We start from the raw sequence: 24553 nt of genomic DNA on the forward strand, positions 1-24553 counted from the left end.
ATCAATAGCATAGTCCAGGGCCCCAAACCTCCAAAAATCGCCTCAGTGCCATTCACCCCCACCACCCCCACCTCGGAAATATCTGTACATAACACCCACAGCACAGTTTCTGCTTTTTTGTCCTTAATGTTAGATATATGTTTGTGGAAAACTTTAGCATTTTAAGCATTTTTTTTTCCTTCTCTGCATATGGATTTTTTATTTTTGTTACTGAGGTTAGTTTTAAAAGAAACTTGTGTGGTTGGCAGCTGGTGCTGACAGTGCCAGCCTGGGCTGGGAGGCAGCATGGTGACTCCTCACGGGCTTTTCTCTTTTTGTTAGCTGCTGCTTGCCTTTGCCAGACAGAAGGAACCTTTGCTCTGGCAGGCAGGGAGAGCTGCAGTTTTTCCTGTGTGATTTCTGAGGGAATTTAGTAAAATTCCTCTTTGGACTGAGCTTTGAATCCTGTGGCCATGTGGTACCGTTAGCTGGGGCTAACCACCCGTGCGTGTCCTGGTAGAAGAAAAGCAGCTTGGCAGATTTACATTTCTTGTTTGCATTTTTAGGCAGTTGCACACGTCCACCTTTGAGGAGTAATCGCCTTTTCTTCTGCATTAGTTATTCTGGAATTATGCAGAAAATGGAACTATTAAAATCTGAAACTCGAGGATTTATCATTTGGAGTTTTAGGGGACTTAGAGTAGGATTTAAACCTCAAATGCTCTAAGTAAACTAGCAAGCATTTAAAATTTTGATTTAGATCAGCTTAAGGAGAAAATGCTTTATCAGTGATCTGTAAATTATATTAGCTACAACTGAAAACAGTGAAAAGCTTCCTTTTCAGCCAATTGTCACTTCTCATAAGGAACTGCATACTATGGCAGTGAGGCACACTACCTAGTACTTAACTCCCTTAACAGGATCCAGGAGTAGGCCAAGGCTTTCAAGCAAGTCTGCCTGAAGTTAGACATACTTAGCCAGTCCGTTATGCCTGAGCAAACCATAACTGAAACACTACCCCCCCTCCCTGGGGGTTTCTGCTTTAATAGAAGAGTGTTTTCTGAACTGTGAGGGTGTTAACAGCCATTCTGTGTTTCTGGTACTCTTGTCACTTCTACTGAGCCTGATATTTACACCAGCCAAGTCAACAGTGTTTCACTTTTCGGACAATAAGAAGAATGTGGATTGAAATGAGAACTCATTTCCTCAAATTGTTTATATAATGAGTATATTTATGTAATGAACATAATATGAATATATTTATATAATAAGTAAAAATTACTTAGAGATGTATATCTGGAGGTAGTTAGCACCAATGTTTTCCAGCGAAAGACGTATATTATTTTACTAGTGGATGCAATGCCCCAGTACATACAAAAAGGGGAATTTCAGATCATTTGAGCTGTCAGTGATGGATGGAAAAGGAAAAAATGGAGAAAAATGATCTATCTTTTGCTGTTTACCCTCCTCACTGACCGTGCGATCTGTGCAAACCATCTGTAGGTTCCAAGTTGGCCAGAGGCTGGTCAATATGCTGCAGGCTGTAAACTGGGCGTGCTGGAGCTTCACAACGAGGAGCCTTCACCTCCCTTCCCCCTGCTTCTGGCAGCTGACTGGTTTGCTCTTACTCTTGCTCATCTGTTCCGTCAGCCATGCGCACGTCTTGCGTGTCTCCTTTCTCCCACTCTGTCATTTTAAGCTTTGGGTTTTCACGTTGTGCTCCATTCTGCTCTGTGTTCTCCACAGGAACATTTGAGGTTCCTATCTCATGAATTCCTGCCAAGTTCTGATCCCAGCATCTGTTCCAGACATTATCCAGATGCTCTAATTTTGGGACCTATAAAGACAGGACTTTTTTCTGATCCTACATTTCTGTGAAACCCAAGTAACCTGAAGCACAGATATGATTTTGAAAACATTAATCTAATAGTTAAACAATAGCAAAGGCATTCTGGAAATGACACTTTTGACCACAAGAGTTTTTGTAATTGCTGGTATGTGCTGAATGTAAATTAATTCACTCTGCTGGGGATAAAGTTACTTTTGTGTAGCTGTGGCTAGATGGAGCTGTCAGAATGTGTAAGACGGTTTGATTTATGTGCAAAGGCTATATGCATTAGACTTCCCTGGTATGCGCTATTCATTTTAGCTACTTATGGGGTTGAATGTTGATGCCCTTTTACTGTTTTAGCAGAGATGATATAATGTTTGGTAATTATTTTGGAAAGTAGAGAAATCATTTGGGATACAACAATTAGGCACAGAGACTGGGAAATAAGGCTGGCTTTCGGTGAGGGGTAAGACCATCTTCAAGCAAGGACATTTGAAAAAATAGTGAATGCATAAATATTTCTGATTAAATGTGTATTTTTTGTATTTATGTGGTTAGAATTGTTTTAATAAGTGAGTGGTCTCCAGTGAGGCAGGTAATCTGAAAGTGGTATTTCACGCTGGAAAAGGTGACCCCTAATGAGAAAGCGTTCTGTTCACAAGCTATGCTGTCTCTCATTTTCAGTCTTTTCCTTTTAATATTAATTACTGGGATGTTTTAATTAAAAACAGATCTTGGAGGTATTATCTGCTTCCTCTGTTTAGTCCTTTTAAATGTTAATCACTTATGACAGCATAATTTACAGAGCAACCTGCACGAGCCTTGTGCAATGTGTCTGCTTTGTGTAGTGCCAGACTGCAAACTGCACCCCAAAAGTGTTTTAAAAAGTGCACACAATTGCATAGATTCAACCTGGCAGGAGAAATACAAGGAAAATAATGGCTTTTTTTTTCTTCTTTTGATGACTTAAAAATTAAATGAAGGCTTAGTGAGACAGTGTGACAGAAAATCTATTTCAAGATGGCTGGAGCTTCCCAAGAACTGATGCTTATGCTTGGGGTGACCAGGCTGAATTCACTCCTGTTTCCGTGAGAAGACATTTAGAGAAGAGTGGAAGGTGAGAGGCGAGATTCAAGGGAGTCTTGGTACCTATGGAGAGATTTCATCAAACAGAATTGTGAAGTGTGCACAGAAGAACACTTAAAAAACAACAAACACACAAAAAATTAAAAAAAAAAAAGAAAAAGAAATGAGCAAGGTGAAAAGGCATAGAGAAACAGTGAGTTTTTGTTTGTTTGTTTGTTTGTTTAATCTAACATTGAATTTCACATAAACTTGTAGTGAGATCTCTGCCCTTGATTTGTCAAGCAACACGGATGGAGCTCTGGGCATGCCACGGGAGCTCTACCCTACCCAGCCCGAGGCTGAGGAGTGGGAGGAAGGAAGCGGCATGGCAGGGGGAAGGCACAGGGAAGGGACCTATAGGGTGAGACACAAAAAATGGGTTTTGGCAGTGTAAAGAAGAGAGAATGCACAGGCAGCTGGCATATTGGCACTAAGTCTCTGTGGGGTTAATGTTCTCCCTCCCTCTGCCCCCAGCTCTTCTCCCCATCCTGCCAGAGCTGGCCTTGCTCACTCATCCTTTGGAAGGCAAAACAAGCATCCTCAAGCTGCCTTCAGCTGTGGCTATGTTGTGCTTAAAATACTTTTCAAGCTGGAAATATTTTAAAGCAAAATAGTACTTTTTTATAGCTGCATATCAGCAGAAAATCACCAAATCTTACTCAGAAGGACGTAAACTTAATAAAATATCTCTGTTATAAGCACAGAAGCAGAGCGAGTGCTCCTTTGATTGTATTTTTCAGTATAATTTGCTGAGAAATGAAATTCGGCAACAAAGACCTCCCAAACGTGCTGATTTTCAAGGACTTAGCTTCTCCCAGCTACTGAACAAGAAAAGTAACTTTGCTTTTTGCTGGGTCCTCAAATTTAAGGGTGTTTGAAAGCAAACGTTGGGTTCTGAAATATATGGTTTCTGTAGAAAGCAGCCATGTTTGAAATGCAAACAAAATTGGGGCTAAATTCATTCCTTGTCTAATGCAGCAGTTCTGGGTGAAATGAAGATCCCACAGTGACCAAATCAAATCTCAAACTGTTGTAATATTCCTTTGCAATATGGCCAGCCGTTGGCATCCTCTTTTTTCTCTCTGCCTTTTGGCTCCCTGTATTATTCTTTCTCTGAGATTTTTTTCCCTTTTCAACAGCTGGTTTTATTTTCAGTAACTAAAGGTATAGTTGTCAGTTCATAAATCTAAACAATTACTGTATTTATCCCTACAAGGGAATATCTTTATTCATACATGGGAATTATTCCCTAAGAGCACTGGAGGTATAGTTCAGAGGGGCTTTTTTTGAGCATATAATACTAAAAATTAAAGGGAACTATCAATGAGTTGGAACACCATTAATTCAGTAAGCACTGGTCAGAAGTATTAATGTGTTTGTAGGTTTAAGATAAATAATCTTCTACTGCACGAGCGAAACTGCTTGTTCTGTGTGATGTTTCTGAATGGAACCTTTGGTAATCTGATTCCACACACGCTTTAACCTTGTGCAAAATTTAATGAAAAATACAGTTACTACTGAATGTACTGTTTTGCCAGCTCAACAAAAGATGTTAAGTTCTGCATATTTTTGCATAATAAAGATAAGTGTTGACAGTGTAATGATCCATTTGGCATAGATAAAATCATGAATGATTTTAATAACCTTACAACAATATTTGAATTCACTATGAAATATAATATAGGCACTTCAAACAGAGGCAGGCCTGATGCCCTGGTATGGAGTGCCAGCTTCTTATAACCTTAATTTTTCTAGGAGAAAAAGGCAGAGAAACAGAGGGACTAGACCAGCACACAGGAGACAGGGAAGAATTAGGACAGCTAACGAATGGAAGAGATCTTTTTCGAAGTTTTCAGTGAAGTCCTTATATGCAGGTTGACACGGATGGGTTTTGGCAATGCTTGCATCTCTTTCCACAGTTTGGGTAACTTAGTTGTATCATGTGTTGGAAAATGCATTCTTCTGTATGGGGTGAATCAAGCTAAAGTGTAATAATGGTACAGTGTTCCCAAGTTGGGTAGCTTGAAATAATTGTACATACAAATGTAATTTATCTTGGGTATTTCTTTTTAAAAATGTTTTTCAGGTTCATGTAGGTGATATAGTTGCTTCAGTTCCAGTTTCTGTGTTGATTTAGGGAATTAATTTCCAAAATGACTTCTGAAAATTGAATCTGGAGTCTTTGAAGATTTCACACTAAATGATTTAGGAGTAACATCCCAGCCAAAGTCACTGCTTGTGTTTCTGTCTATTTGGTTATAATGCATCCCTACATAAACAGAGCACTGTAAGGCGGTGGAGTGTTCTGTGCCAAGTAATCAAGAATCACAGACTGATGCAAAGTGTCATTAGAGCAAAGTTGGGGATCTCCTTTACTATTCACTTCTGTGTTTCACTTAGACAAAAGCACTTGGCTTCCAGCAGTTGTGTTTTGATACTGGATGTGATGGTATTAACTGGCTAGATTTCTTCTGAGGTCTTCAGATGTTTATCTTCATTTCTTCTTGCTGCATTTATTTCTGTTCGTGTTTGTTTTCATAAGCGTTTAGAGGTCAGGTTTGAAAAGCCACCAGGCAGCCTTTAAAAGCAGACTTTCAAAAATATGTTGGAATCTAATTCCTAACGATTTTACAGGGTGTAAGTAAGTGAGGTGCCTTTCTGCAACCCAATGAGTTGATTATTGTTCAAAATCTGGCCCCAGATCATTTTGAAAATGATTTTGGCATTGGGGGGCTAGGTTGTAGTGAAAGTCCCTGGGGATCAGGTACTGCATCGTTTAACTTGTGGGTGTTTTGTGTGGAACAAACACAGTCCCTACAGATTACAGTGTATGGTGGATGGATGTACTTCTGGATGGGGATGCACCAGGATATTTTTTCTTCGTACAGACATTATTATAATCCTGGCAGTTGTAGAAAGCTGAGAGGCATTTAGTAAGAACTGTAGTACAACAGTGCGGGGATCCTCTCCCTTACTACACTATCAGATGTAATCTAATGGGTGTCTTCTGTTTAAGAGCAGAGCTCCTTGTCTGGCCTACATTCATGTAATAATCCTGGTGAGCCTGGGATGCCACAGGAATGAATGGCCAACCTCTGCCTCTTGCCCATCGCGTGCTGCTTACCATCAGCCCCTCTCTGGCAGTGCACATAGCTGCTGGGAGAGCATTGCATGCTGATTTGTAAAGGTGGCCCTAGTGGGCTTCAGGTTGTTGCATTGCTTTCACCGTCGTTACATTTAAAAATAATATAAAATGTTAGTCATGGGGGAACAATCAGTCATTTGCATTAAAGATTTTTTTAGAACTTTACTTAAAGAAAGGGAGACAAGAGTTATTGACTAATGCGCTGATTATTTTTGCCATTATGCATAAAATAAAGAATATCATTATTGTTATTTTAAAATGCCAGAAATAAATGTCTCTTTCTTTGACATTTAAGAAATACCAGATAATGAAGTTAGCTAAAAAAAACATTCCAATCTTGTTTTTTTTTAAGGCCTCTTTAAAGTTTCTGGGGGGAAAAAAGGAAGTGTTATACAAAAAGTAAAGGGTACGTAGAATTTTACCTTTTGAACAGACCTTGACGTTGATTTAAAATAAGCCTTATTTAATAGGTATTGTATTGCACACTGAAGATAATTTAGGCTAATGTCAAGGACAAGTGTTATCTATTCCTTTGTTGTAGTGAGGTATTGAAATAATGAGTGGAACAGAAGGGAATCAGAAAATGTTTGAAGTTTTTCATCTGTGTCTCTAGATGGGTATTTTTAATCACGTTCTCCTGGCTTTTGCATGCAAATTACACTGAACAGCACATACTATAAAAATTAAGAGCTGTATTTTACAAAATGTATTTTCTTGAAGTTTAATAAGCTTGCAAAGATTTGACTGTGCCTTAACTAACTAGATACCTTTTTGTACCTCAGCTGAAATTAAAATCTTAGATTTTTCAGTGCTGCTGTTTTGATCCCATAACATTGAAGAAATGTTGAGAAATTGAAAGCTTTTGGTATTTTTGGAGGTTTCTGAAGCCATTTTTTCCTTGGTACTCAAGGGCTGCAGCTCCCAATGACAGATGAGACAACCGTTAAGATTTAATACATCTTTATTTCAGCAATATATCTTGCTGTGCGACACCAGCCCCTCTAATAACCCCAGTGTCTGGATTACTTACTGCATAGCGTCACTGTTTAACTGCTGACCTCTGTGTCAGAAATAAAACACAAAACTCCTCCGTGGCCCACACTGTTGACTTGGAAGTCTGCTGACCTGCGGAGTCATCCCATCCTCACAGGCTCAGCTGAATGGGGAACAGTCTGGGTATCTTTCCGAGCTCTGTCCTCTTAAAAGAGGAGGCAGAATTTTATAGTGCACTCTAATAAAATGTAAAATTGCTTCCAAAGTGATATTAAGAACATTGTCCTGAGTGTAGTTCGCATAAATTAGTGCTGAGGGAGCAAAAATGGAGGAGATGAAATTGGCTTATTCAAGTGCTCAGATGTGTACCTGCTGCTTTCCATGCATAATGCACTCTCTTCTGATACCATGCTTTCTTTGCAGTCCTCTTTAAAAACAGAATAGATTTTTTTTCCTATTTCTTTTCAAAATGAGCTAAAGAGATACGATGGTGAATCATATACTGTGGTAGTTTTGCAGAGTATGTCCTTAGCCTAGCGTAAGAGGTCTGTTTGTACAAAGGGATTTTGGAAGAAATCCTTTTTGTATAAATTGAAGATTTAAGAAAATAACAGGATAGCACCATATTCTATTTGCTTTCAAGGGACGAGCCGGTGAAGAAACAATCCAGTATAAAAGCCCTATGATAAAACAAAAACAAACAAACAAAAAAACATGATTGAAAAACTTTCTAATTTAGGGCAGTTTCCCTAGCTGTTCTTACATCCCAGCTGAGCAATGATTTAACCATTTTGGTGTCTGCTGTGTGGAGGGACTGCAGCAACTGAAGAAAACCAACTTCTGTCCAGTTGTAATATCTTCATTTTTGCTGAGAATCATCAGAGAAAAAATAAAGGTTGTTTAAAAGAAATTAAAATATTTTTATCTATTCTTCCACTCCCATTTTAGCAGTAGCTTTGTGCTTAGTTACAGGCTCAGGAATTTCTTTCCCCAAAATCTCACCCAGATCACTTGCTTTTGCAACGCGATGCACCTGTAGGGTTTCTGCTCTTTGGCTTTTGTGTGGCTGCACCCATCCTAGAGGTCAGTGCATCGATGGCATCGCCTGCTCTTTCGCCAGGACAGCTGATACTGGTGGGGATCAGCGTTCCCTGGAGAAGGTTGGGCTGGTCACCACTTCATACTGGTGGGAGCCTTCTTTAGCGTGGTGAAAGAGAACAGCAGAAGCACAGCTCTCAGGAGCATGAGCTAAAGTAATGAACTGGAGCATTCACTTCACAGCTAATATAAAAACACCCTGGATACCTGCATACATCATCATCTCCCAGTGTGCTTCATGACACACACTGCTTCTGGCGTTTCTTTTTTGCCTTGAATGCCTTCTGGCCATTTGGGACAGGGCTGCTGGGTTGTAGGGCTACTAAAGCTGTGGTGCTGGGATTGCTGTGCCCATGCCGTAGGTTTGGCTGGGTAACCAGGGCAGAAGGACCTTGCAGAGGACTGAGTTTGTGCGTGTGCTTGTCTGGCAGGCCACACACCAGGGCTGGGGGCTTGGTGCTCATTGAGCACATCATGGTATATCTGGTGTATTCAAGGCACATCCAGCCAACTTGTCAGGAAGCTCAGTGGCATCTACCTCTAATTGTCGCCGTAATGCTTCTAACACTGCCCAGTTATTGTCTTGTTTCTTGGTCTAAACCCCAACATGGAGGTTGAGCAGAGAGCAGTTCAGTCGGAACAGACACACTTCGTGCTTTCCAGGGTGCCACAGTCATGCTTGCTTTCAGTCTGTTGCTCAGCAGTACAGGAGAGGAGGGAGGAAAAGTCTTTTAAAAATATGTCATCTTAAACTAATATATTTTAAAAATAGTCTAGTAAATTACAGTATAGTAACTAAAACTGTATTTAATTCCTACTGGGAGAAGATTAGATTGCAATTTAATATTGCTCCTAGAATTTCTCAGATCAAAGTGATGTAGGCAATGAATAATCAAAAGCAATGTTTTAATAAAAAGCTTGTATATTTACTTCAGAATCATTTCTTAGATTTAAAGAATTATGAAAGCAGCAGATTCTTAAACTATATGTAAAATTAAAGTGTTCTTTGAATTAATAGATGCTTTCTGATCTTGCAAATATGATTTAACTTGGAATGTTATGTTGAGCTTTGAAAGGGAAGGGTGTTTGCTTAGTCAGCAGAGTAGAGAATGACTTTCAATTAGATCTGTGATGTGTTTTCCAGCAGCGATTGTTTTATATCAGGGGCTTTTGAGGGGGCAGAATGTATTCAGCAAAGGCAAATGTGGAGTCCTGCACCTGGGCTGGAAAAACCCCATAGAGCAGTGTAGGCTGGGGGCCTACCGGCTGCATAGGAACAGACCCGGTGGACAGCCTTGTGATGAAGACCAGCTCCATCCTGGGCTATATCAGCAAGCATATGGCCAGCAGGTTGAGGGAAGTAGCTACTTCCCTCTGCTTCTGCAGTGTTTTGGCTTCCCCAGTACAAGAAAGACATTTCTATGCTGGCCCAGCCAGGGGCCACCAGGCTGGTTTAGGGGACCGGGAGACATCACACGGGAATGGGGGCTGAGACCAGGGTTCAGCCTTAGGAAGGGAGGCCTCCAGGGGTGCTGTTTGCTGTGCACACAGCATTGCCTGTGTAACTCCTCTGTCAGGTACAGAGAAGAGGCAGCCAGACTTCTCCCAGAGGCATGCAGGAGCAGTGCAAGAGGCAGCAGACACAAATTGCAACAGAAGACGACTCAGTGCAGTGCAAGGAACACAAATCTTAAAAGCAGGTGTGGTCGAATACTGGGAAAGGTTGCCTTAAGAGGTTATGGAATCTTTCTCTTTAGTGTTATTCAAAACTTGAGTGGATGTGGGCCCAAACAACCTCCTCATGCTGACCCTAATTGGAGCTGGGGTTTGGACTAGGTGACCTGTAGAGGTCCCTTCCAGTTATGATTATTCTACATGAGCTTACACTTCTGTATAAGTCACATAAGATCTAATACAAAGTGTTAATTTGATAGTAGAATGTGACCCTTGAAATGGTCTTAATATTTTTTTCAAAAGCAATAATGCAATAAAGCTATTAGAGGAATATCAGTTGTTTTGCTCCCTTCTAGCTAAACTACTGTGCAAAGTTTTTATTGAAAGCCAGTTCTGACTTCTGACTGAACTTGATTAGGACAGGTAAAGACTTTCTTGAAATTACAAAGGCTTATGTTTTGTGTTAGCTCATCTAAAATTGAAACCGTGCTTGCCTTTTTTCTTCTGTTAAAGTGTTGGGTGATCTCTTGGTCTGTGTTGAGGGGATGCAGGTCTCAGGCTGGAGGTATAACACAGGATGCCTCTTAGATGATATTTTTTCTAATCCATCCTATTTTATGTCTGTGGGTAGCAGTGCCTTATTTGTTTCAATGTTCCTTTTTTTCCCTATTTCCTCTTATCAGTTTGTTAGTACGGTAGTTGTGTTTAAATGGCTTTTTAATAAACCATGTAAAAAAGTGAAGCTGAAGGAATTACAAATACTTAGATATGCCATGGTGTCATTAAAGTCAGTTCAGCCATCAGAAAGCCTACAAATTGATTTCATATTTAGATTATTTGGCATCTTAATAATAATTAGCTACTACCTTGTTAATTATTTTCCCAAATTTGTGTTTTTGCACTCTTATCTGTTCCTTCACATGTGCAGCAACTTGTATTTCAGGACACTTTGGAGCCTGAGCTGAAATTTGATTTCCTGCTGGGCAAGAGCAGTAAGCGAGTACTTGGGTTTGCACCATAGCACTGCAGGACTGAGCAGCAGCCCATGCTGACTGCTTTGGGTTACGCACGGCTATTGCCAATTCTGCAGAGTTTTTCTAGACATTTGTTGGTGGTCTCTTGAATGTTCTTCAGCTGTGCCCATTGCAAAGGAAGTGTGTGGTTAGTTATGTGGTACGGCTTTGCTTGAGTGCATAACTTCTGGAGAAGCTTTAGGCCGAGGAGCACAGGTTGCCAGTGATGCTCTTGGTTATATTTTCTGTCAGCCTTCTTCATGTCCAATTTCTACATACAGTATGTCTGAAAGTATGTGGCAATGTTCCCACATCAGCAGGTTGAACGTCTGTCTAAAAGTGTGTGCGAAAGAGACCTCTTCGTGGGGACTGCTGGACAGGGCTCGGCATAACCCTTTGGCATCAATTTTTAGGAAATTGAAGGAACTATTTTAGCAAGAGATATATTGGAAGTTAGATTGTAGAATTTCATTTGGACCTTCAAAATCTCTCTCTTTGAGATCCAAAATTTCCTATGAAAGTTATTTAATTCCGTTATTAGAACTGAGATCTTCTTTGTGCTAAGCATGAAGCAAGAACCAGCATCCTTGCCCATTTCAGCACCTGTCCGGAGGTGAGCATGGAGCTGCGGAATCATAACTGGAATGGACCTCTGCATGGAGCCCAGTCCTCTGGGCTGCCTTGGAGGTGAGCACCTCTACTGCTCTCTGCTGGAAGCAGAAACATAATCACTTGTGAGAAAGGCAGTTTTTGAAGGGCCATCCTGTAGGAGAAGATGTGCAACACGCACTTGAGGAGAGCACAGCAGCTGTAAGTAAGCTGTAAGCTTACACAGTGAGCTGTGTACGGCCACATCTGGATATCGTTGTGTGGGCCAGCAGGGGAAGCCTGCAGTGCAGCCCGAGGCACTCAGACACGTCTGGTTCCTCTACAGATCAACTGCAGAGCAATGGGCCTCTGAATAGTAGAACAAATTGGGAATGTCGTTCTGTGAAATTATCTGATAAGCATCCTTCCGGTGAGGAGAAAACATATTTAAAATAGCTCTTAATGATTCAAAAAGATAAGGGACTTGTCTTTTGCTTCATGTTAGAAAGAGTGGACAGGATTGTGCAGAGGATATGAAACCAGAGCAACGGTTGCCATCTTTCTGGTGTGAGAACGGAGCTGTAGTCCCAACTGATGCTGAAATCAGTCCGAAATCTTCACAGGCACTGATACCTACCCATGATACAGCAACAGAGTTGTCAGTATATTACAAAAGTTTTAGAGAGACACTTAGGAATACGTAAAATTCAAGTGATCTTTTTGACAGTCTTACACGTCATAGGGAAAAGATACAGCAAAAGTGCCTAGCTTTATGGATTTTGTGAAGTGGAGAATTTCTGGTTTCGTGGTAGAGCAGGATGACCTAATTGCACCATGTGATAGTGATGAATTGTTTTATATGGTATGAGTATTTAATCAGAATGTAAACAACCATTGCTGGTGTGATTTTTAAAAAAAATCCAGTTAATTAACATTTAAGTACTTAATCTAGTCTATTAATTAAGCCTGCATATGTGTTTACTAATTTTTAATTGCCTTAGAATCAAAGGAAATTGTAATAATGAATGTTGGAATGCAGACTGCTGCTGCTGCATCAATATGAAAAGAAATCTTTCTTCTTGCTTTTTGTTTATTTGAGTACATATAACCTGGCTAACATGATATGGCCTGAACAAAGCAATAGAAAAACTCATAATGGTCTCCATTTCAGAGAGAGTTGAAATAAGTCTGGAGCTAAACGTTGGAGAAATTAAATGAATATTTCCATAGGCTGTAATCTCAGCAAAGCTCCTGTCTTTATATTTGAAAGTGTTACTGAATATCTGATACATTAAAAAAAAAAAACACAAAAACAAAACAAAACAAACAAACAAACAAAAAAAACCCACACAACTAGTACATGCTTTCTCTGGGGATGAAATAGCCTGTTCAAACTGGCATTTCTTCCTATGCTAGTTTACATTCATGAAGAGCGTGGACATGTATTGAAACCTCTTTTCCATTGCTATCATAATTAGAAATGTAAACATGTCAGTCTAAATTAAGGCTACAATTTATTAAATTTGTTACAGGATAACAAAGTGGTTTGTTGTTACTGAATTTTATTTCTTAGTTCCAGATTTTTACTTCAGTGATTGAAAAATGCAAGCAGCATGTGTCCTGCTCTAGTCTGTTACCACAGTCCCACTTCTTTGATGCATTAGGTTCAGGCCCCTTGGAGTCATGGGCTGGGGAGGAATGGCCTAAAATCTTGTTATTACTATTAGTGCTGTGCTTATTTATTTATTACTGTTGTTGCCATGATATTTGGTCTTTGGCAGTGTGTTTTTTTTTTTTTTTTCTTTTTTTCTTTTTTTACTTTTCTAATGGATTCAGACAAGCCAAATTGCTCCCATTTTCACCAAATTTGTGTGGAAGATATGTTAAAGAGCTGAACTAATATTAAACAGCTTAGCTGTTTTCTGCTTTCTTCATGCTTTGTTATGGCTTCTTCATCCTGTCTGCTGATTTCCAGTGTAAGAATGGCTGGTACGGTGGGCTCTGCAGGTCACTGCGAATGATGAGATCTAAGATTGAAAGATGGAGAACAAGAGGCACACCTGGTGTCATGCATTGAGTGTAATCATTGCAGAATAATTCTGGAAAGCAGTACGCTGTCCATTGTATTTGAAAATGGACACTGGGCGTGACTATGGTAACTTCAGTTAAAAAAGCGAAAAGAAGAGAAAAGAGAGAAAAGAAAAATAGTCAATGTGGAGTCAAAGCTGTCTCCCTGCAGGTGCTGTTGTTTTCAAGCAAGACAGTCGTCTTTGTTTTCTGTGCTCTTCGTAAACTTGGTATTTAAAACCTATCAAAATACAGTAAGTTTGCCATTGACTTTAAGGCTGCAAGCAGCTGGTCTAGTAATCTGTGTTACGTGCTTGGCCAAATTAACACCATCCCTGGCATGAAGCAGCTGTTACTGCTGCAGATTCCCGTGCACAAGGTTCCTGGTGGGTGCAGTGAGCTCCTGGTCTGGCTTCTGCCCAAGTAGCCCCTCACGGCGTCTTTTAATGTATGTGTTTTGTGTCTCATTGCTGCAGAAATGACAGTGGAGGTGTGGTTAGTGGTAAGATCACCTCGCTGGTTGTATGTAGGACATTTGGGACAGAAATGCGCAGGACATGGAGCACACAGCACGTCTCACGCTTCTTCATGTGGCACTTTCTGTGCCTGTGCTACATAAATGCATGCCATGGGGGTCGTGGGCTTTGAGTGTTGGGGGCCAGTCTGCAGCAGGATCTGGCCTGTTGCTTGTGTCCTGCATTTCTGGGCTTCCAGAGGCACAGCCGTGATAATTCCTTACATTGCTCCTTGAAGAATTTCCTTTGAGGAAAAACAAAATGTGCTGGAGAAAGCAGAAATCAGTGCTCAATGTAAGGGCAGGATGGGAGATGTTCTGTCTGCCCTTGTTTCCTGTAACCTCACCGTCATCCAAAGTGTGGCATCCCCAGCTCTGGAAATCCAATGCTGTCATTTATTTTAAGTCTTCCAGTCCTCAAGACTCATCATTAGGGATAAGTATACCTTGTAAAACTGTTTTACAACCAACACGCTAACTAGTGTAGCTGAGCTGCAGCGAACCTGTGTTGAATTATCTAATTAGTCTTGAGGAAAGCCAATGCAGCTTGTGTATCTTTACAGGCTTTATGCAAAAATGTTACAACTTGGTAGGCTTTTTATTGGAACCGAAGCCTTTTGAAGATTTGATGCTGTCAAAATGGCGAATACCTGTGCAAATACAAAAGATCAAAAGCTGAGCTTGAGATGAGCAGCATTCAGTTTTAGATGTTCTGAAGTCATAGGTTGTAGGCTGCTGGAATAGGCAAAAAGCTTGAGGCAACTTAAAGTAGAACATGAACACACACATATATATTTATATATTGATATGCACATACATTTTGATGTGGTTAATATATATAAAATACTTGCAGCAGCATACCATGATATTTTTTCATTAGCCTCAAAGGAACAGAATGTAATTTGGGGATTTATCTTGATACATGCCCTAGTACAGTAGGAGAAGATTTGATGGTTCATCCTTGGAATTCTTAAACACATCCTTTGTGTTTTGTTCTGATACCTTGCACATTTTCACTTGTAGATTAGTTTATTTTCAGTTGCTGGAGATTGGTAATTAGCTTGTTATAAAACAGATAGTCAAAGTGCTATGAGTGTAAAGTGTGTTGCTTTTGAGAAATAAGCTTCAGTTTATGTAAGCACGGGTATTTCTCAATGAGTTAGAATATTAACCGGTCTCATACTGTTGAGGTACTGATGTTGTAAGTATTGACAGATCTCTTCTGGTGTTATCTTGTATACAGATTTCTCAAAAATAAAATAGCAAATTGTATGTTAAAAACATGCTCACTGTATCTGCTGTTGCAGTCTGGTTTTCCTTGTGCTGCCTACCTCCCAAATAACCCTGGAGAGAGATTGCTGACTTTTACCCGTAACCAGTTTGCTCTTTCTCTTTCACACATGCCAGCGCCTAAATTTGCATTAGGTCTGGAATTACTGGCAGAAGATTGCTACTCTGCAATTTCAAAACTACTCATTAAAAAAACGTTAATGCCTGAAAGTAGCTTCAAAGGCTGTATTCCCAAATCATTTCCACTTGGGCTTCCAGTTGCAGTTTTAATATTTATTTATTTTAAACCAATGTTTTTGTAAGTCAGATTAGAGTAATGGCACTAATGTTAAAATCTGTAGGATGAGGTGATGCCAAATTCCCTGAAAGAAAAAAGGAAAAAAGAAGAAAGAAAATGACCCCTGAAATGATTCCTTTAGGTTATACGAAGCTTTAAGTGTTGTTATAACAAAATAAACAATTTGCAGAGATCAGCGCAGGTTTAAGCTGATTTGCTCCATTTACCCTACCAATTTGGACAGAAGAATGTAATGTGTTCTTGGAAATGCCTTTCAAATATTACATTATAGATTAATTTATAGGCTGCAGAATGCTGTTATCCATAGGACTTTTCTACCCATCTTGAAAATTAAGTTCTAAAATTAGATGTGTATAAGAGCTGGCCTTTTCTTTTTCAGTAGGTCACTAAAGATAAATTGGGAGAAATTATTTGTTTCAAATAAAAGCCTTTATATACAGTGGAATAAGTATCTCACATTTACTGAAAAACATCACGATGTTTTCCCTAGTTCCCTCACGATGGTGAACACAGGTTTAGTAAATCTTCATTAAATTAGTGACTTGGCTAAGTTTCCAATTGGGCTTCGGTTCTTATTCTTTTCTTGGAGAATCTGAATGCAAACAACAGAAGGATTTCTGGAAATTTGGATAATGAAATTTTGCAAGGGAAGCCCACAACCTAATCATATTAATAGCTTGTAATAGGTGTCAGATTAATAATGAAAAGAAATTTGTAGTTTACACTTTAGGGTGGCTGCGTATTTTGCTTGTAGCTTACAATGTGTATTAATGTCATTTCTTACTGTACATTTTTATTCCATTAACTTGCATTATCACTCATGATTTGACTTTGTAATAATGATTACATGTAGAGGTATCAAGACAGGTGATAACTTCCAGTGCTCGGGTGTTGGCATTCAGGTAATTCTCTGCATTAGTGGGCAAGATGAAGGGGTTTGCTGGACATGTGTGACTCTGCCTTTCCTGACTTGGTGCCATTCACTCTAGGGCTTGCAGCGTTGCGTTTTGTGTCGTGTCAGAGCTGCTGACTCTTGGCACTAGCCAGTTAATGGCTGCCTTTCCTTGGGCCAATGTTGAGATCCAGGTGTTGGTTTGAGTCATTGCTGATAGGCATTTCTTGCTATTTGATGGGAAGAATGATAAAACGCTCATCTACAATGGCACTTTGATGTTGCTGAAGGTTTCTTTCTAACAGTAAATTAAATGTCATTTGCAGCTGGTAGCTGTGTTTGATGAGCAAGACCCCCACCATGGAGGTGATGGCACCAGCGCCAGCTCGACAGGCACGCAAAGCCCCGAGATTTTTGGCAGTGAGCTTGGAACCAACACAGCGTCGGCCTTTCAGCCCTACCAAGCTACGAGTGAAATTGAGGTCACCCCTTCAGTCCTTCGTGCAAGTAAGTAAATGATCTCCACATCTTGACATATTTCATCTTAATTTACAAGGATGCCAAGTGCTGCTACCCATTCATGCTGCTGGGAATGTGATTCATTATCTGTCCTTATCGAATGCTGATCAAAATTGAGAATCTGCATAAATGCCGGTTGTATGTAAGCAAATAAGCCTGTTTTAATAAATTATTTATAAGCTGCTTTTAGGAGCAATAAGCTCTCTCTGTGCTGCCAGTTTAAAATTGTCCTAACACTGAAAATCACAGCAAAATTTACAAATGCAGTTGCTGCATGCTGTAATATGCAGTTTGCCAGTTTTATTCCATTAAATGAAGAAAAGGGTAAAAAGAAACTACAGATAGGAGCACTTTGTATTGAACCTGTCAGTGTTGCTAGGTTATGCTTGTCACCTTTCCGTAAAAACACCTTGTGATACATGCATTTACTATGTTGGAGAAAGATACTCTTCTAAAAAAATAAACCCAGGAACATCTCTTTGTTTTGTTTAGTTCAAAATGAGGACAATTTGCTGCAAAATCATGAAGTATGAACTATGTATCACCATTCTTGTTTAGGCAGGATTTTGAATATTTCAGCTTACTAGGAAGGAAAAATGGCCATATGGCACAACAATGTAATTTTCATTGATGTTAAGAGTTCCATGCAAAGAAGACAACAGTAGAGTAAGTGACATGCCCCTCTTGTAGTATCTGTCATTTCCTTCATTGAGGATTTGAAGTAGTGACTCCATTCCAGAAAATTCTTAGCAGGAGTTAGCATAGGTCAGTCCTTCAATATTCTGTGAGTATCATGTTTTAAATGAGGATTTGTAATTCCCAGGAGATTACTTTTCTGTAGATGTTCCGTTATTGGATAAAATGTGTGTTTAAGTAATCAGGTAAAAACACAAATGGAAAAGTTACAACTCTATTTAAAGTTTGAGGGATTTTGTACCAGCGTGTTTTCTGTAAAAATAAGGGAACATTTAAGAATTAGCTTATATAGACTTGAATGTATATCATTTCAGGCTGTGACTATGTTTCACTGTAACACAGAATTAAATGAGGGAAAGGATAAATGGCAGATGAGAATAAAATAATAATAATAAAAAAGAATCCTGGAATTTTGGGGCCCTTTAGTTTTGCTGTTGTTAGAGTATACTACTCCTAAATGCACATCTCATTTCTATGCATAAGCCAAAGAGCTGTCCTCCTGGGTTTGCAACTCAGGCTGGCTTAGAGCAGATACACACACACACACACACATTTTTTCCTTAGTTTGATTATCCGGTGTATTATTCAGTATGTTGATGTTGGCACATCAAATGCATATAGTGCAGATGAAATTCAGTGATATATTGGACAGCTCACTTATCTTTGGTGTCATTCTGGAGAATGCATGTAATACTTAGCCAGTTCACTGATTGTTAAAAGGACCAAAAAGTGCTTTAAAACCCAGGTCTGTAGCAATGCGCTGAGTTGGTAAGCATTACAGTTCTTTTGACACTTGTAATAAAATCATGCAAAAATAAAATGGGTGAAACAATTTGTCATAAATGTTACTGCAAATCAGAGATGCTCTCTTACCTAGCTAATGCTTTTTTTTTCTTGATGTTGACAATTAGATATATTTTGTTTGTAAATGTTCCAAGCCACAGCCTTAGAATCCCAGTCCAGTAATATTATCCCATATTAAACCCAACTATTTCAAGAATTTCATTTAAATATACATTGAAAATGGAAATAATATCCCTATTGTATTTCCTTTATAATTTGTGAAGCGAAGCATAGCATACAAATGGTATTCTCAGTATTTCAAATAATTATCTTCTTACTGTGTAAGTTCTATTCAGCAAATAAAACCCATCCAGTTTTGTGGTAGATGCAGATCCCGATTATTACATGTTGACAAGGTCATATATCTATTAATTGGATTGGAGATGGGATACAAAATTGCTGTAATTATTGTAATTTTCTAGCTAATTGCAGGGTTGGCGGTGAATATTTTACTTCTAACAAATGAAAAACAGTATTCCGCCTGAAATTGGTTTATAGCATTTTAGACATTTTGTTTTACATCTCTGGTGCTTTTTGCTCGCAGGCTGGGCTCTGTCTCTCGGCAGCCCATGCACGACCGCCCAGCTTTGTGCTGTCCTGCTGCCGCTCACCTGCACCCAGGGGGCTGGCAGCGGTCCCCATGCAGAGGCAGGATCCGAGAGGCTGGGGCTGGGGCTCAGGGGCCTGCTGAGATTTTCGTCTCTTTGTTCTGGTTGCCATGCCAGCCCTTTTGTTTGTTTAGAGATCACGCCACCGCTCCTCTCCCAGCAAGGGAAAGGTTAGCTAGATCAGGTCCAGCTGGAAAAGTAATATTCCTCCGGCTTCCCTCTTTTCCCATGCACAAACAGAACCTGGACTTTGCACGTGGGGGGTTGTATCAAATTGAATCTTCCCGTCTAAAGGTGGAAACAACAATGATGCTGGCCCATACCCCCCAGTGTTTTTTTGCGTTGGGAAAAGGCAGTTCATCAAGGCGAGCAGTTGGTTTACGCTTCTCATCTAGCTCTTTCTCCTTTTATTGTTTTTCTGTAACCTAAGTTAAACTTCCTGTTGTTCTATTTCATCCCTTGAGCTGCATTTTTTTCTGTAAGCATACAGTAAACAAGGCGTTTTTTTGTGTGTGCCTGCATGCTTTCTGAGAAGAGGTTGGAAGCTCGCTGCAGAAGATTGTTAAAGCAGACTGATGTTTATTCCCTGCTGAAATATAAACTCGAGGCGCAGGTGAAAATTGCCAAACCTAATGAGCAATTTGGCAGATAAGACAGGATGTCAGGCAATGACAGTTCAGCAGCGGGTGCACTGCCTGTGAACCAAGTTGTTTGTTTCACAGTACTGCATTTAAATATTGTAAATAAAATTCCTTTTCAGCTACGTGAGTTACTGTGAAAAGGGCCATCTCTTTGTCTTGTGCTCCTTTTAAGTTATTTAGCTCTACCAAATAACCAAGGGTGGTCTTAGTTCTTGTCTCGGTGTGATTATACGTTACAAGTCTCTGAATGTTTCAGTATTGCAGTTAATGAGCATTTTTAACATACAACATTATTTGGGAAATACATTAGGAGAGGCTGAGAGGACTGATATTTTCCAGTTCAGAGTACAGGAGAGTAAGGGCAATCGGAGATCCTCTTTTTATAGCTTCATCCAGAGGGAGGCTATCAGGAAGATGAAGTTAGTGTGTTCTCATATGGGCAAAGTGACAGGGCTGGTGGCAACAAACACAGGTTGCAACAAGGACGATTCCAGTTTTTCAAGGAACTGACACAGCTACTGGTATGGTTCTCCTGCAGGCTGGACGCTGAGCATCTCCTGCAGTGCTGGCCGGAGCAATCTAGGAAATTACTAAGAGCTAGCTGGAAATGGTGCTCTCCAGTGGTGTATTTGCTCAAGTGTATTTTAGTAGCACTCTGGACATCAGTTTCATATTCTGTTCTCAGAAGGAGAGTATGGCAAAAGTGGTCTAGATGAGAATATTATGCAGTGAGCGCACAGCTGGCTGTAAAGACGTGCTCAAAGTGCAGAGGAGCAAATAACTTGCTGCACTTCCCCTTCTTTGTTTAGCCAGCAGCACGCCTGTTGCTCCGAGGTCGCCTGTGTGAATGTGTGCTCTCGCCTTGCAATGGGAACAGGTTTATTCCTCACAGGTAAGAGCACGCATGCAGACTGCCACTGTGCATTACTTGATATATTAGAGTTCGTGACCTTCCCTGCCTTTGAGTTTGTGCATCTCTCTGTGCCCTCTCAGCAGTTTTCAGTAGTTTAATGGCAAATTAGGAGGATATATCAAGTATAGTCCCTGAGGACTCTCTTAGGCTGAGGACTGTTCAGTATTTTAATAAATCTGAACTGGAATACAGAGTATTGCATTAAAAGCTAAGAAGGTGTTTCAAGTACTTGGGGTGTCAAGGTTTCAGTTCAGCCTTCACTACACACATTTATAAACTCTTTTGAAATCAGTGAGATATGCATAGTCACTACATTGAGAAAGAAAAAAGTAATTTGCAAGCCAATACTAGTGAACAGCAACTGCACAGGACAGCTAGAAGGATCTGGGCATTATTGCAGGGCATCTGGGCATTATGTTCCACCTTCAAAGGCAAATGCTGTTGTGGGTTCACTGAAGTAGGTGCAAGCAGGAAGACTAAAGCTGGGGTAACTACTGCTGGTGCCAGACTTAGAGAAATTGTAAACCAGTTGGAAAGTGATGAAATGCAGCAATGAGAAGGTACTTTTGAGACTACAACCAAGCATCGGAAGGATTGGTTTATCTAATTAAGATAAAATTGATAGAATCCAAGTCTTCAATTTTTTTTTTGTTTGTTTTCTGTGTCTAGTAAGAGAAAGGCAGTTGGCATTTCTTGGAGAAAAAACATTTTTTTGTAATCTGAAGGCCTGCTAAGCTTTTTCTACACCTCACACAACAAATGGGTCTTAGTGGGAATAGTTCAGAGACATCTGCTCACTGCTAAACACCGTCATGTGCTGTGCTGCAAGGCAGTCACTCACCTGTATCAGGTCTGTCTGTTTTCTGGCTAAGCCATTGGGCTGTTTTGTAACTACGGGCCAGCCACTTCCTGCATCCTTTGCAAATATGTGTCTTTTCTTAGCATCTTTCAATTGGAGTATGCAAAAAATCAAATACTAAGCAAAACAGTTAAAGGTGTGAGTGCATAAATAAACGTGTGAATTTCAAGTACTTTAAACTTGAAAAGCTTGCATTTCATTTTACTTCTGATTTGATACAAGTATTTATCTATTGAATCCCAAATGCATATTCTAAGAATTAATTTGTTAATATTTCTATGTGCCTTCATTTAAGAAACTGGATTTCTGCACGTTTCAAAAATGATTATGGTTTCAGCACTCTTTCCTACATATGGCCACTAGAAACATTTTCTTTCTTGGATCTCTCTATCTCCTTATTCATCTGTGAGTCAGCTTTATATATGGAAATAGTCATTTTCAAGTGATGAAGAACCAAGGAAGCAAGAGATTAGAAAACGGAGGAAGAGAAAGATGTGTTCTTCAAAAACCAGATGTTTGGAGCTTGATCAGATGGAGTTGTCTTTAAGTACCTGCTTACTAAATGTAGAGAAATTCAGCCACATTAATAATAAAAGATTATAGTTTTAGAGGCAAAGCTTGCTAAAGTCACTGGGACTTTTTCCACTAGCTCCAACAAGCTTGGGGTCAGGTCAGCTTTCTGTGGTGTTTCCTCAGTTAGAAACGTTTACTGGAACCACTGTGAGGTGTTAGGTGTCCATTGTCCAGTGCAGTAATGGGAATGAATCCCTGGAGATTTCATAACCATCATTCCCACTTTTAATGCGTTGCCAGCTTCTCAGACGTTTCTTTTATGGTGTCAGATAATATTAAAAGAAGCTAAAACTAAGGCTTGCGCTGAGCTGTTGGCAGCTGAGTAAGAAAGGTTTCTCATGCGTCAGAGTCGGAGGAGAAGCTTTAGCAATGTCTGCTTCCTCACCTTCTGGTGCTCTCGCCATCCAGGAATTCTTATCACAATTATCCCCATAGCTCTATCAAGGAAGTGATTGTTTTAAAGCCAGAGTTATTGAATCAAAAAATCAGTACCAGGTGCTGCTTTCTTCCACGAGGCTAAATTTGTTCTCTCTGCAGTGCAGCTCTGACTTGAGTGATCTCCAGTTGGTGTTTTCTCCAAGTGTAGTGCTCTGCTGTTAATTTGGGATTGTCGAACAGTTTAAAAACCATGTGTTTTTGATGAGACCGTGACACGTTTGTAAAAACAAATGGCTTTTAAACTGCTTAAGTTTCTAAATTAACCTTTAATATCTTCAATCTTCTTCGTATATCATCAAACAAAATGCTGTAGCTTCTACTAGGATTAAAAAAATCACAAAAGCAATATAGTAAAGAATTTTCAAACTCACTGGGTTCTCTGAAGGAAACCTTAGTAATCATGGGGCATTTCAAGATTTCTTTCCATATGGTGAGAGCTTCTTTCTTTGAGTATTGATAAGGGGAAGTAATAAAAACACAGTATTGTGTCTGATACCTGGTGGTACTGTGTATCGTAGCTACAGAATATCACAGAATCACAGAATCACAGAATTTTCTAGGTTGGAAGAGACCTCAAGGTCATCGAGTCCAACCTCCAACCTAACACTAACAGCCCTCCACTAAACCATATCCCTAAGCTCTACATCTAAGCGTCTTTTGAAGACTTCCAGGGATGGTGACTCCACCACTTCCCTGGGCAGCCTGTTCCAGTGCCTCACAACCCTTTCAGTGAAGAAGTTCTTCCTAACATCTAACCTAAAACTCCCCTGGCTCAACTTAAGCCCATTCCCCCTCGTCCTGTCACCAGGCACGTGGGAGAACAGGCCAACCCCCACCTCGCTACAGCCTCCCTTGAGGTACCTAAAAAGAGCGATAAGGTCGCCCCTGAGCCTCCTCTTCTCCAGGCTGAACAAGCCCAGCTCCCTCAGCCGCTCCTCGTAGGACTTGTTCTCCAGGCCCCTCACCAGCTTCGTCGCCCTTCTCTGCACCCGCTCAAGCACCTCGATGTCCTTCTTGTAGCGAGGGGCCCAAAACTGAACACAGTACTCGAGGTGCGGCCTCAATATAGTACAAGACAGATAATAAGGAAGGGTTATGAAGATGTGAAGTATTGAATTTGAATAGTTTAAGAAGTCAGGTTGGATATTAGTCTGAATTTGACATGTTAAATAGATTTAATGATCACTTGAACAAGAAGCTATTATGGAAATCACAGCTGTATTCCGGGAATGTTTCAAAATGTATGTGTGGTGGTGGTGGTGGTTTTTGTTTTCCCCATTCTTTGAATGAAAGGTAATTTTTTCCCCTCAGAGAACTGCATTTTTATGTATAGAAAAATGTTGTGCCGTTTTCTCCAACCAAACATCACAGAGGAGCTGTGAAGTTTATTGTATTTGGGTACCATGGGTTTATTCCCATTGTGATAAAGCTGTTTGTTTATGGAGTTTGTCATCATGCATGTACCAAGAAGTGTAATAACCCTTTCTAGAGATAATTTCTTGATTACTCCTTTAGTTCTTGTTATTTCAATGTAAGCAAATAAGAAGAAGCGCAGTGAAGATAAAGAAACATGAGTTTGAAGTGAGTAGGAAATGCCTTTTCATGGTACAGACAACTATCCTGCTATTTATTTATTTTTACTTCAGCGATGCATGTGTATATTATACATGGGAGTGTAGATCAGGTGTAACAGTCCTATTTATCCAACTCATTGTAAAAAAAATAGCATAGTATTTATAGTTACTTATTTTAAAATGTGATAAACACTGTGCTTCAAGGCATCCTTAATATCCAGAGCCACCAGTCCTCAAGAGTGACGGGTGTCCAGGTCTCATTTTGCTTTGCTTTGAGGCACCAGCCTTAGTCTCTGTGGGGGTGCAATGCTGACACGAATTACTCGCAGACAATTTGCCAACAGGGAGAGGATGCAGAGTTTGTCAAATGTGCTTAATGATT

General features: G+C 40.0%; 1 protein-coding gene across 21 annotated transcripts in view; it reads left to right on the top strand.

Annotated features, from left to right (window-relative positions):
- PARD3 (par-3 family cell polarity regulator) overlaps positions 1–24553 on the top strand; it is a 445611-nt gene that overhangs the window by 131247 nt on the left and 289811 nt on the right. For all 21 annotated transcript variants that reach the window (XM_032183227.1, XM_032183239.1, XM_032183233.1 and 18 more), the window contains exon 3: positions 16834–17014. In XM_032183227.1, the coding sequence (XP_032039118.1) occupies positions 16834–17014 (181 nt within the window). The remainder of the gene's footprint in view (positions 1–16833; positions 17015–24553) is intronic.

The sequence above is a fragment of the Aythya fuligula genome, chromosome 2 (assembly GCF_009819795.1).
Source record: "Aythya fuligula isolate bAytFul2 chromosome 2, bAytFul2.pri, whole genome shotgun sequence".
Lineage (NCBI taxonomy): Eukaryota > Metazoa > Chordata > Aves > Anseriformes > Anatidae > Aythya > Aythya fuligula.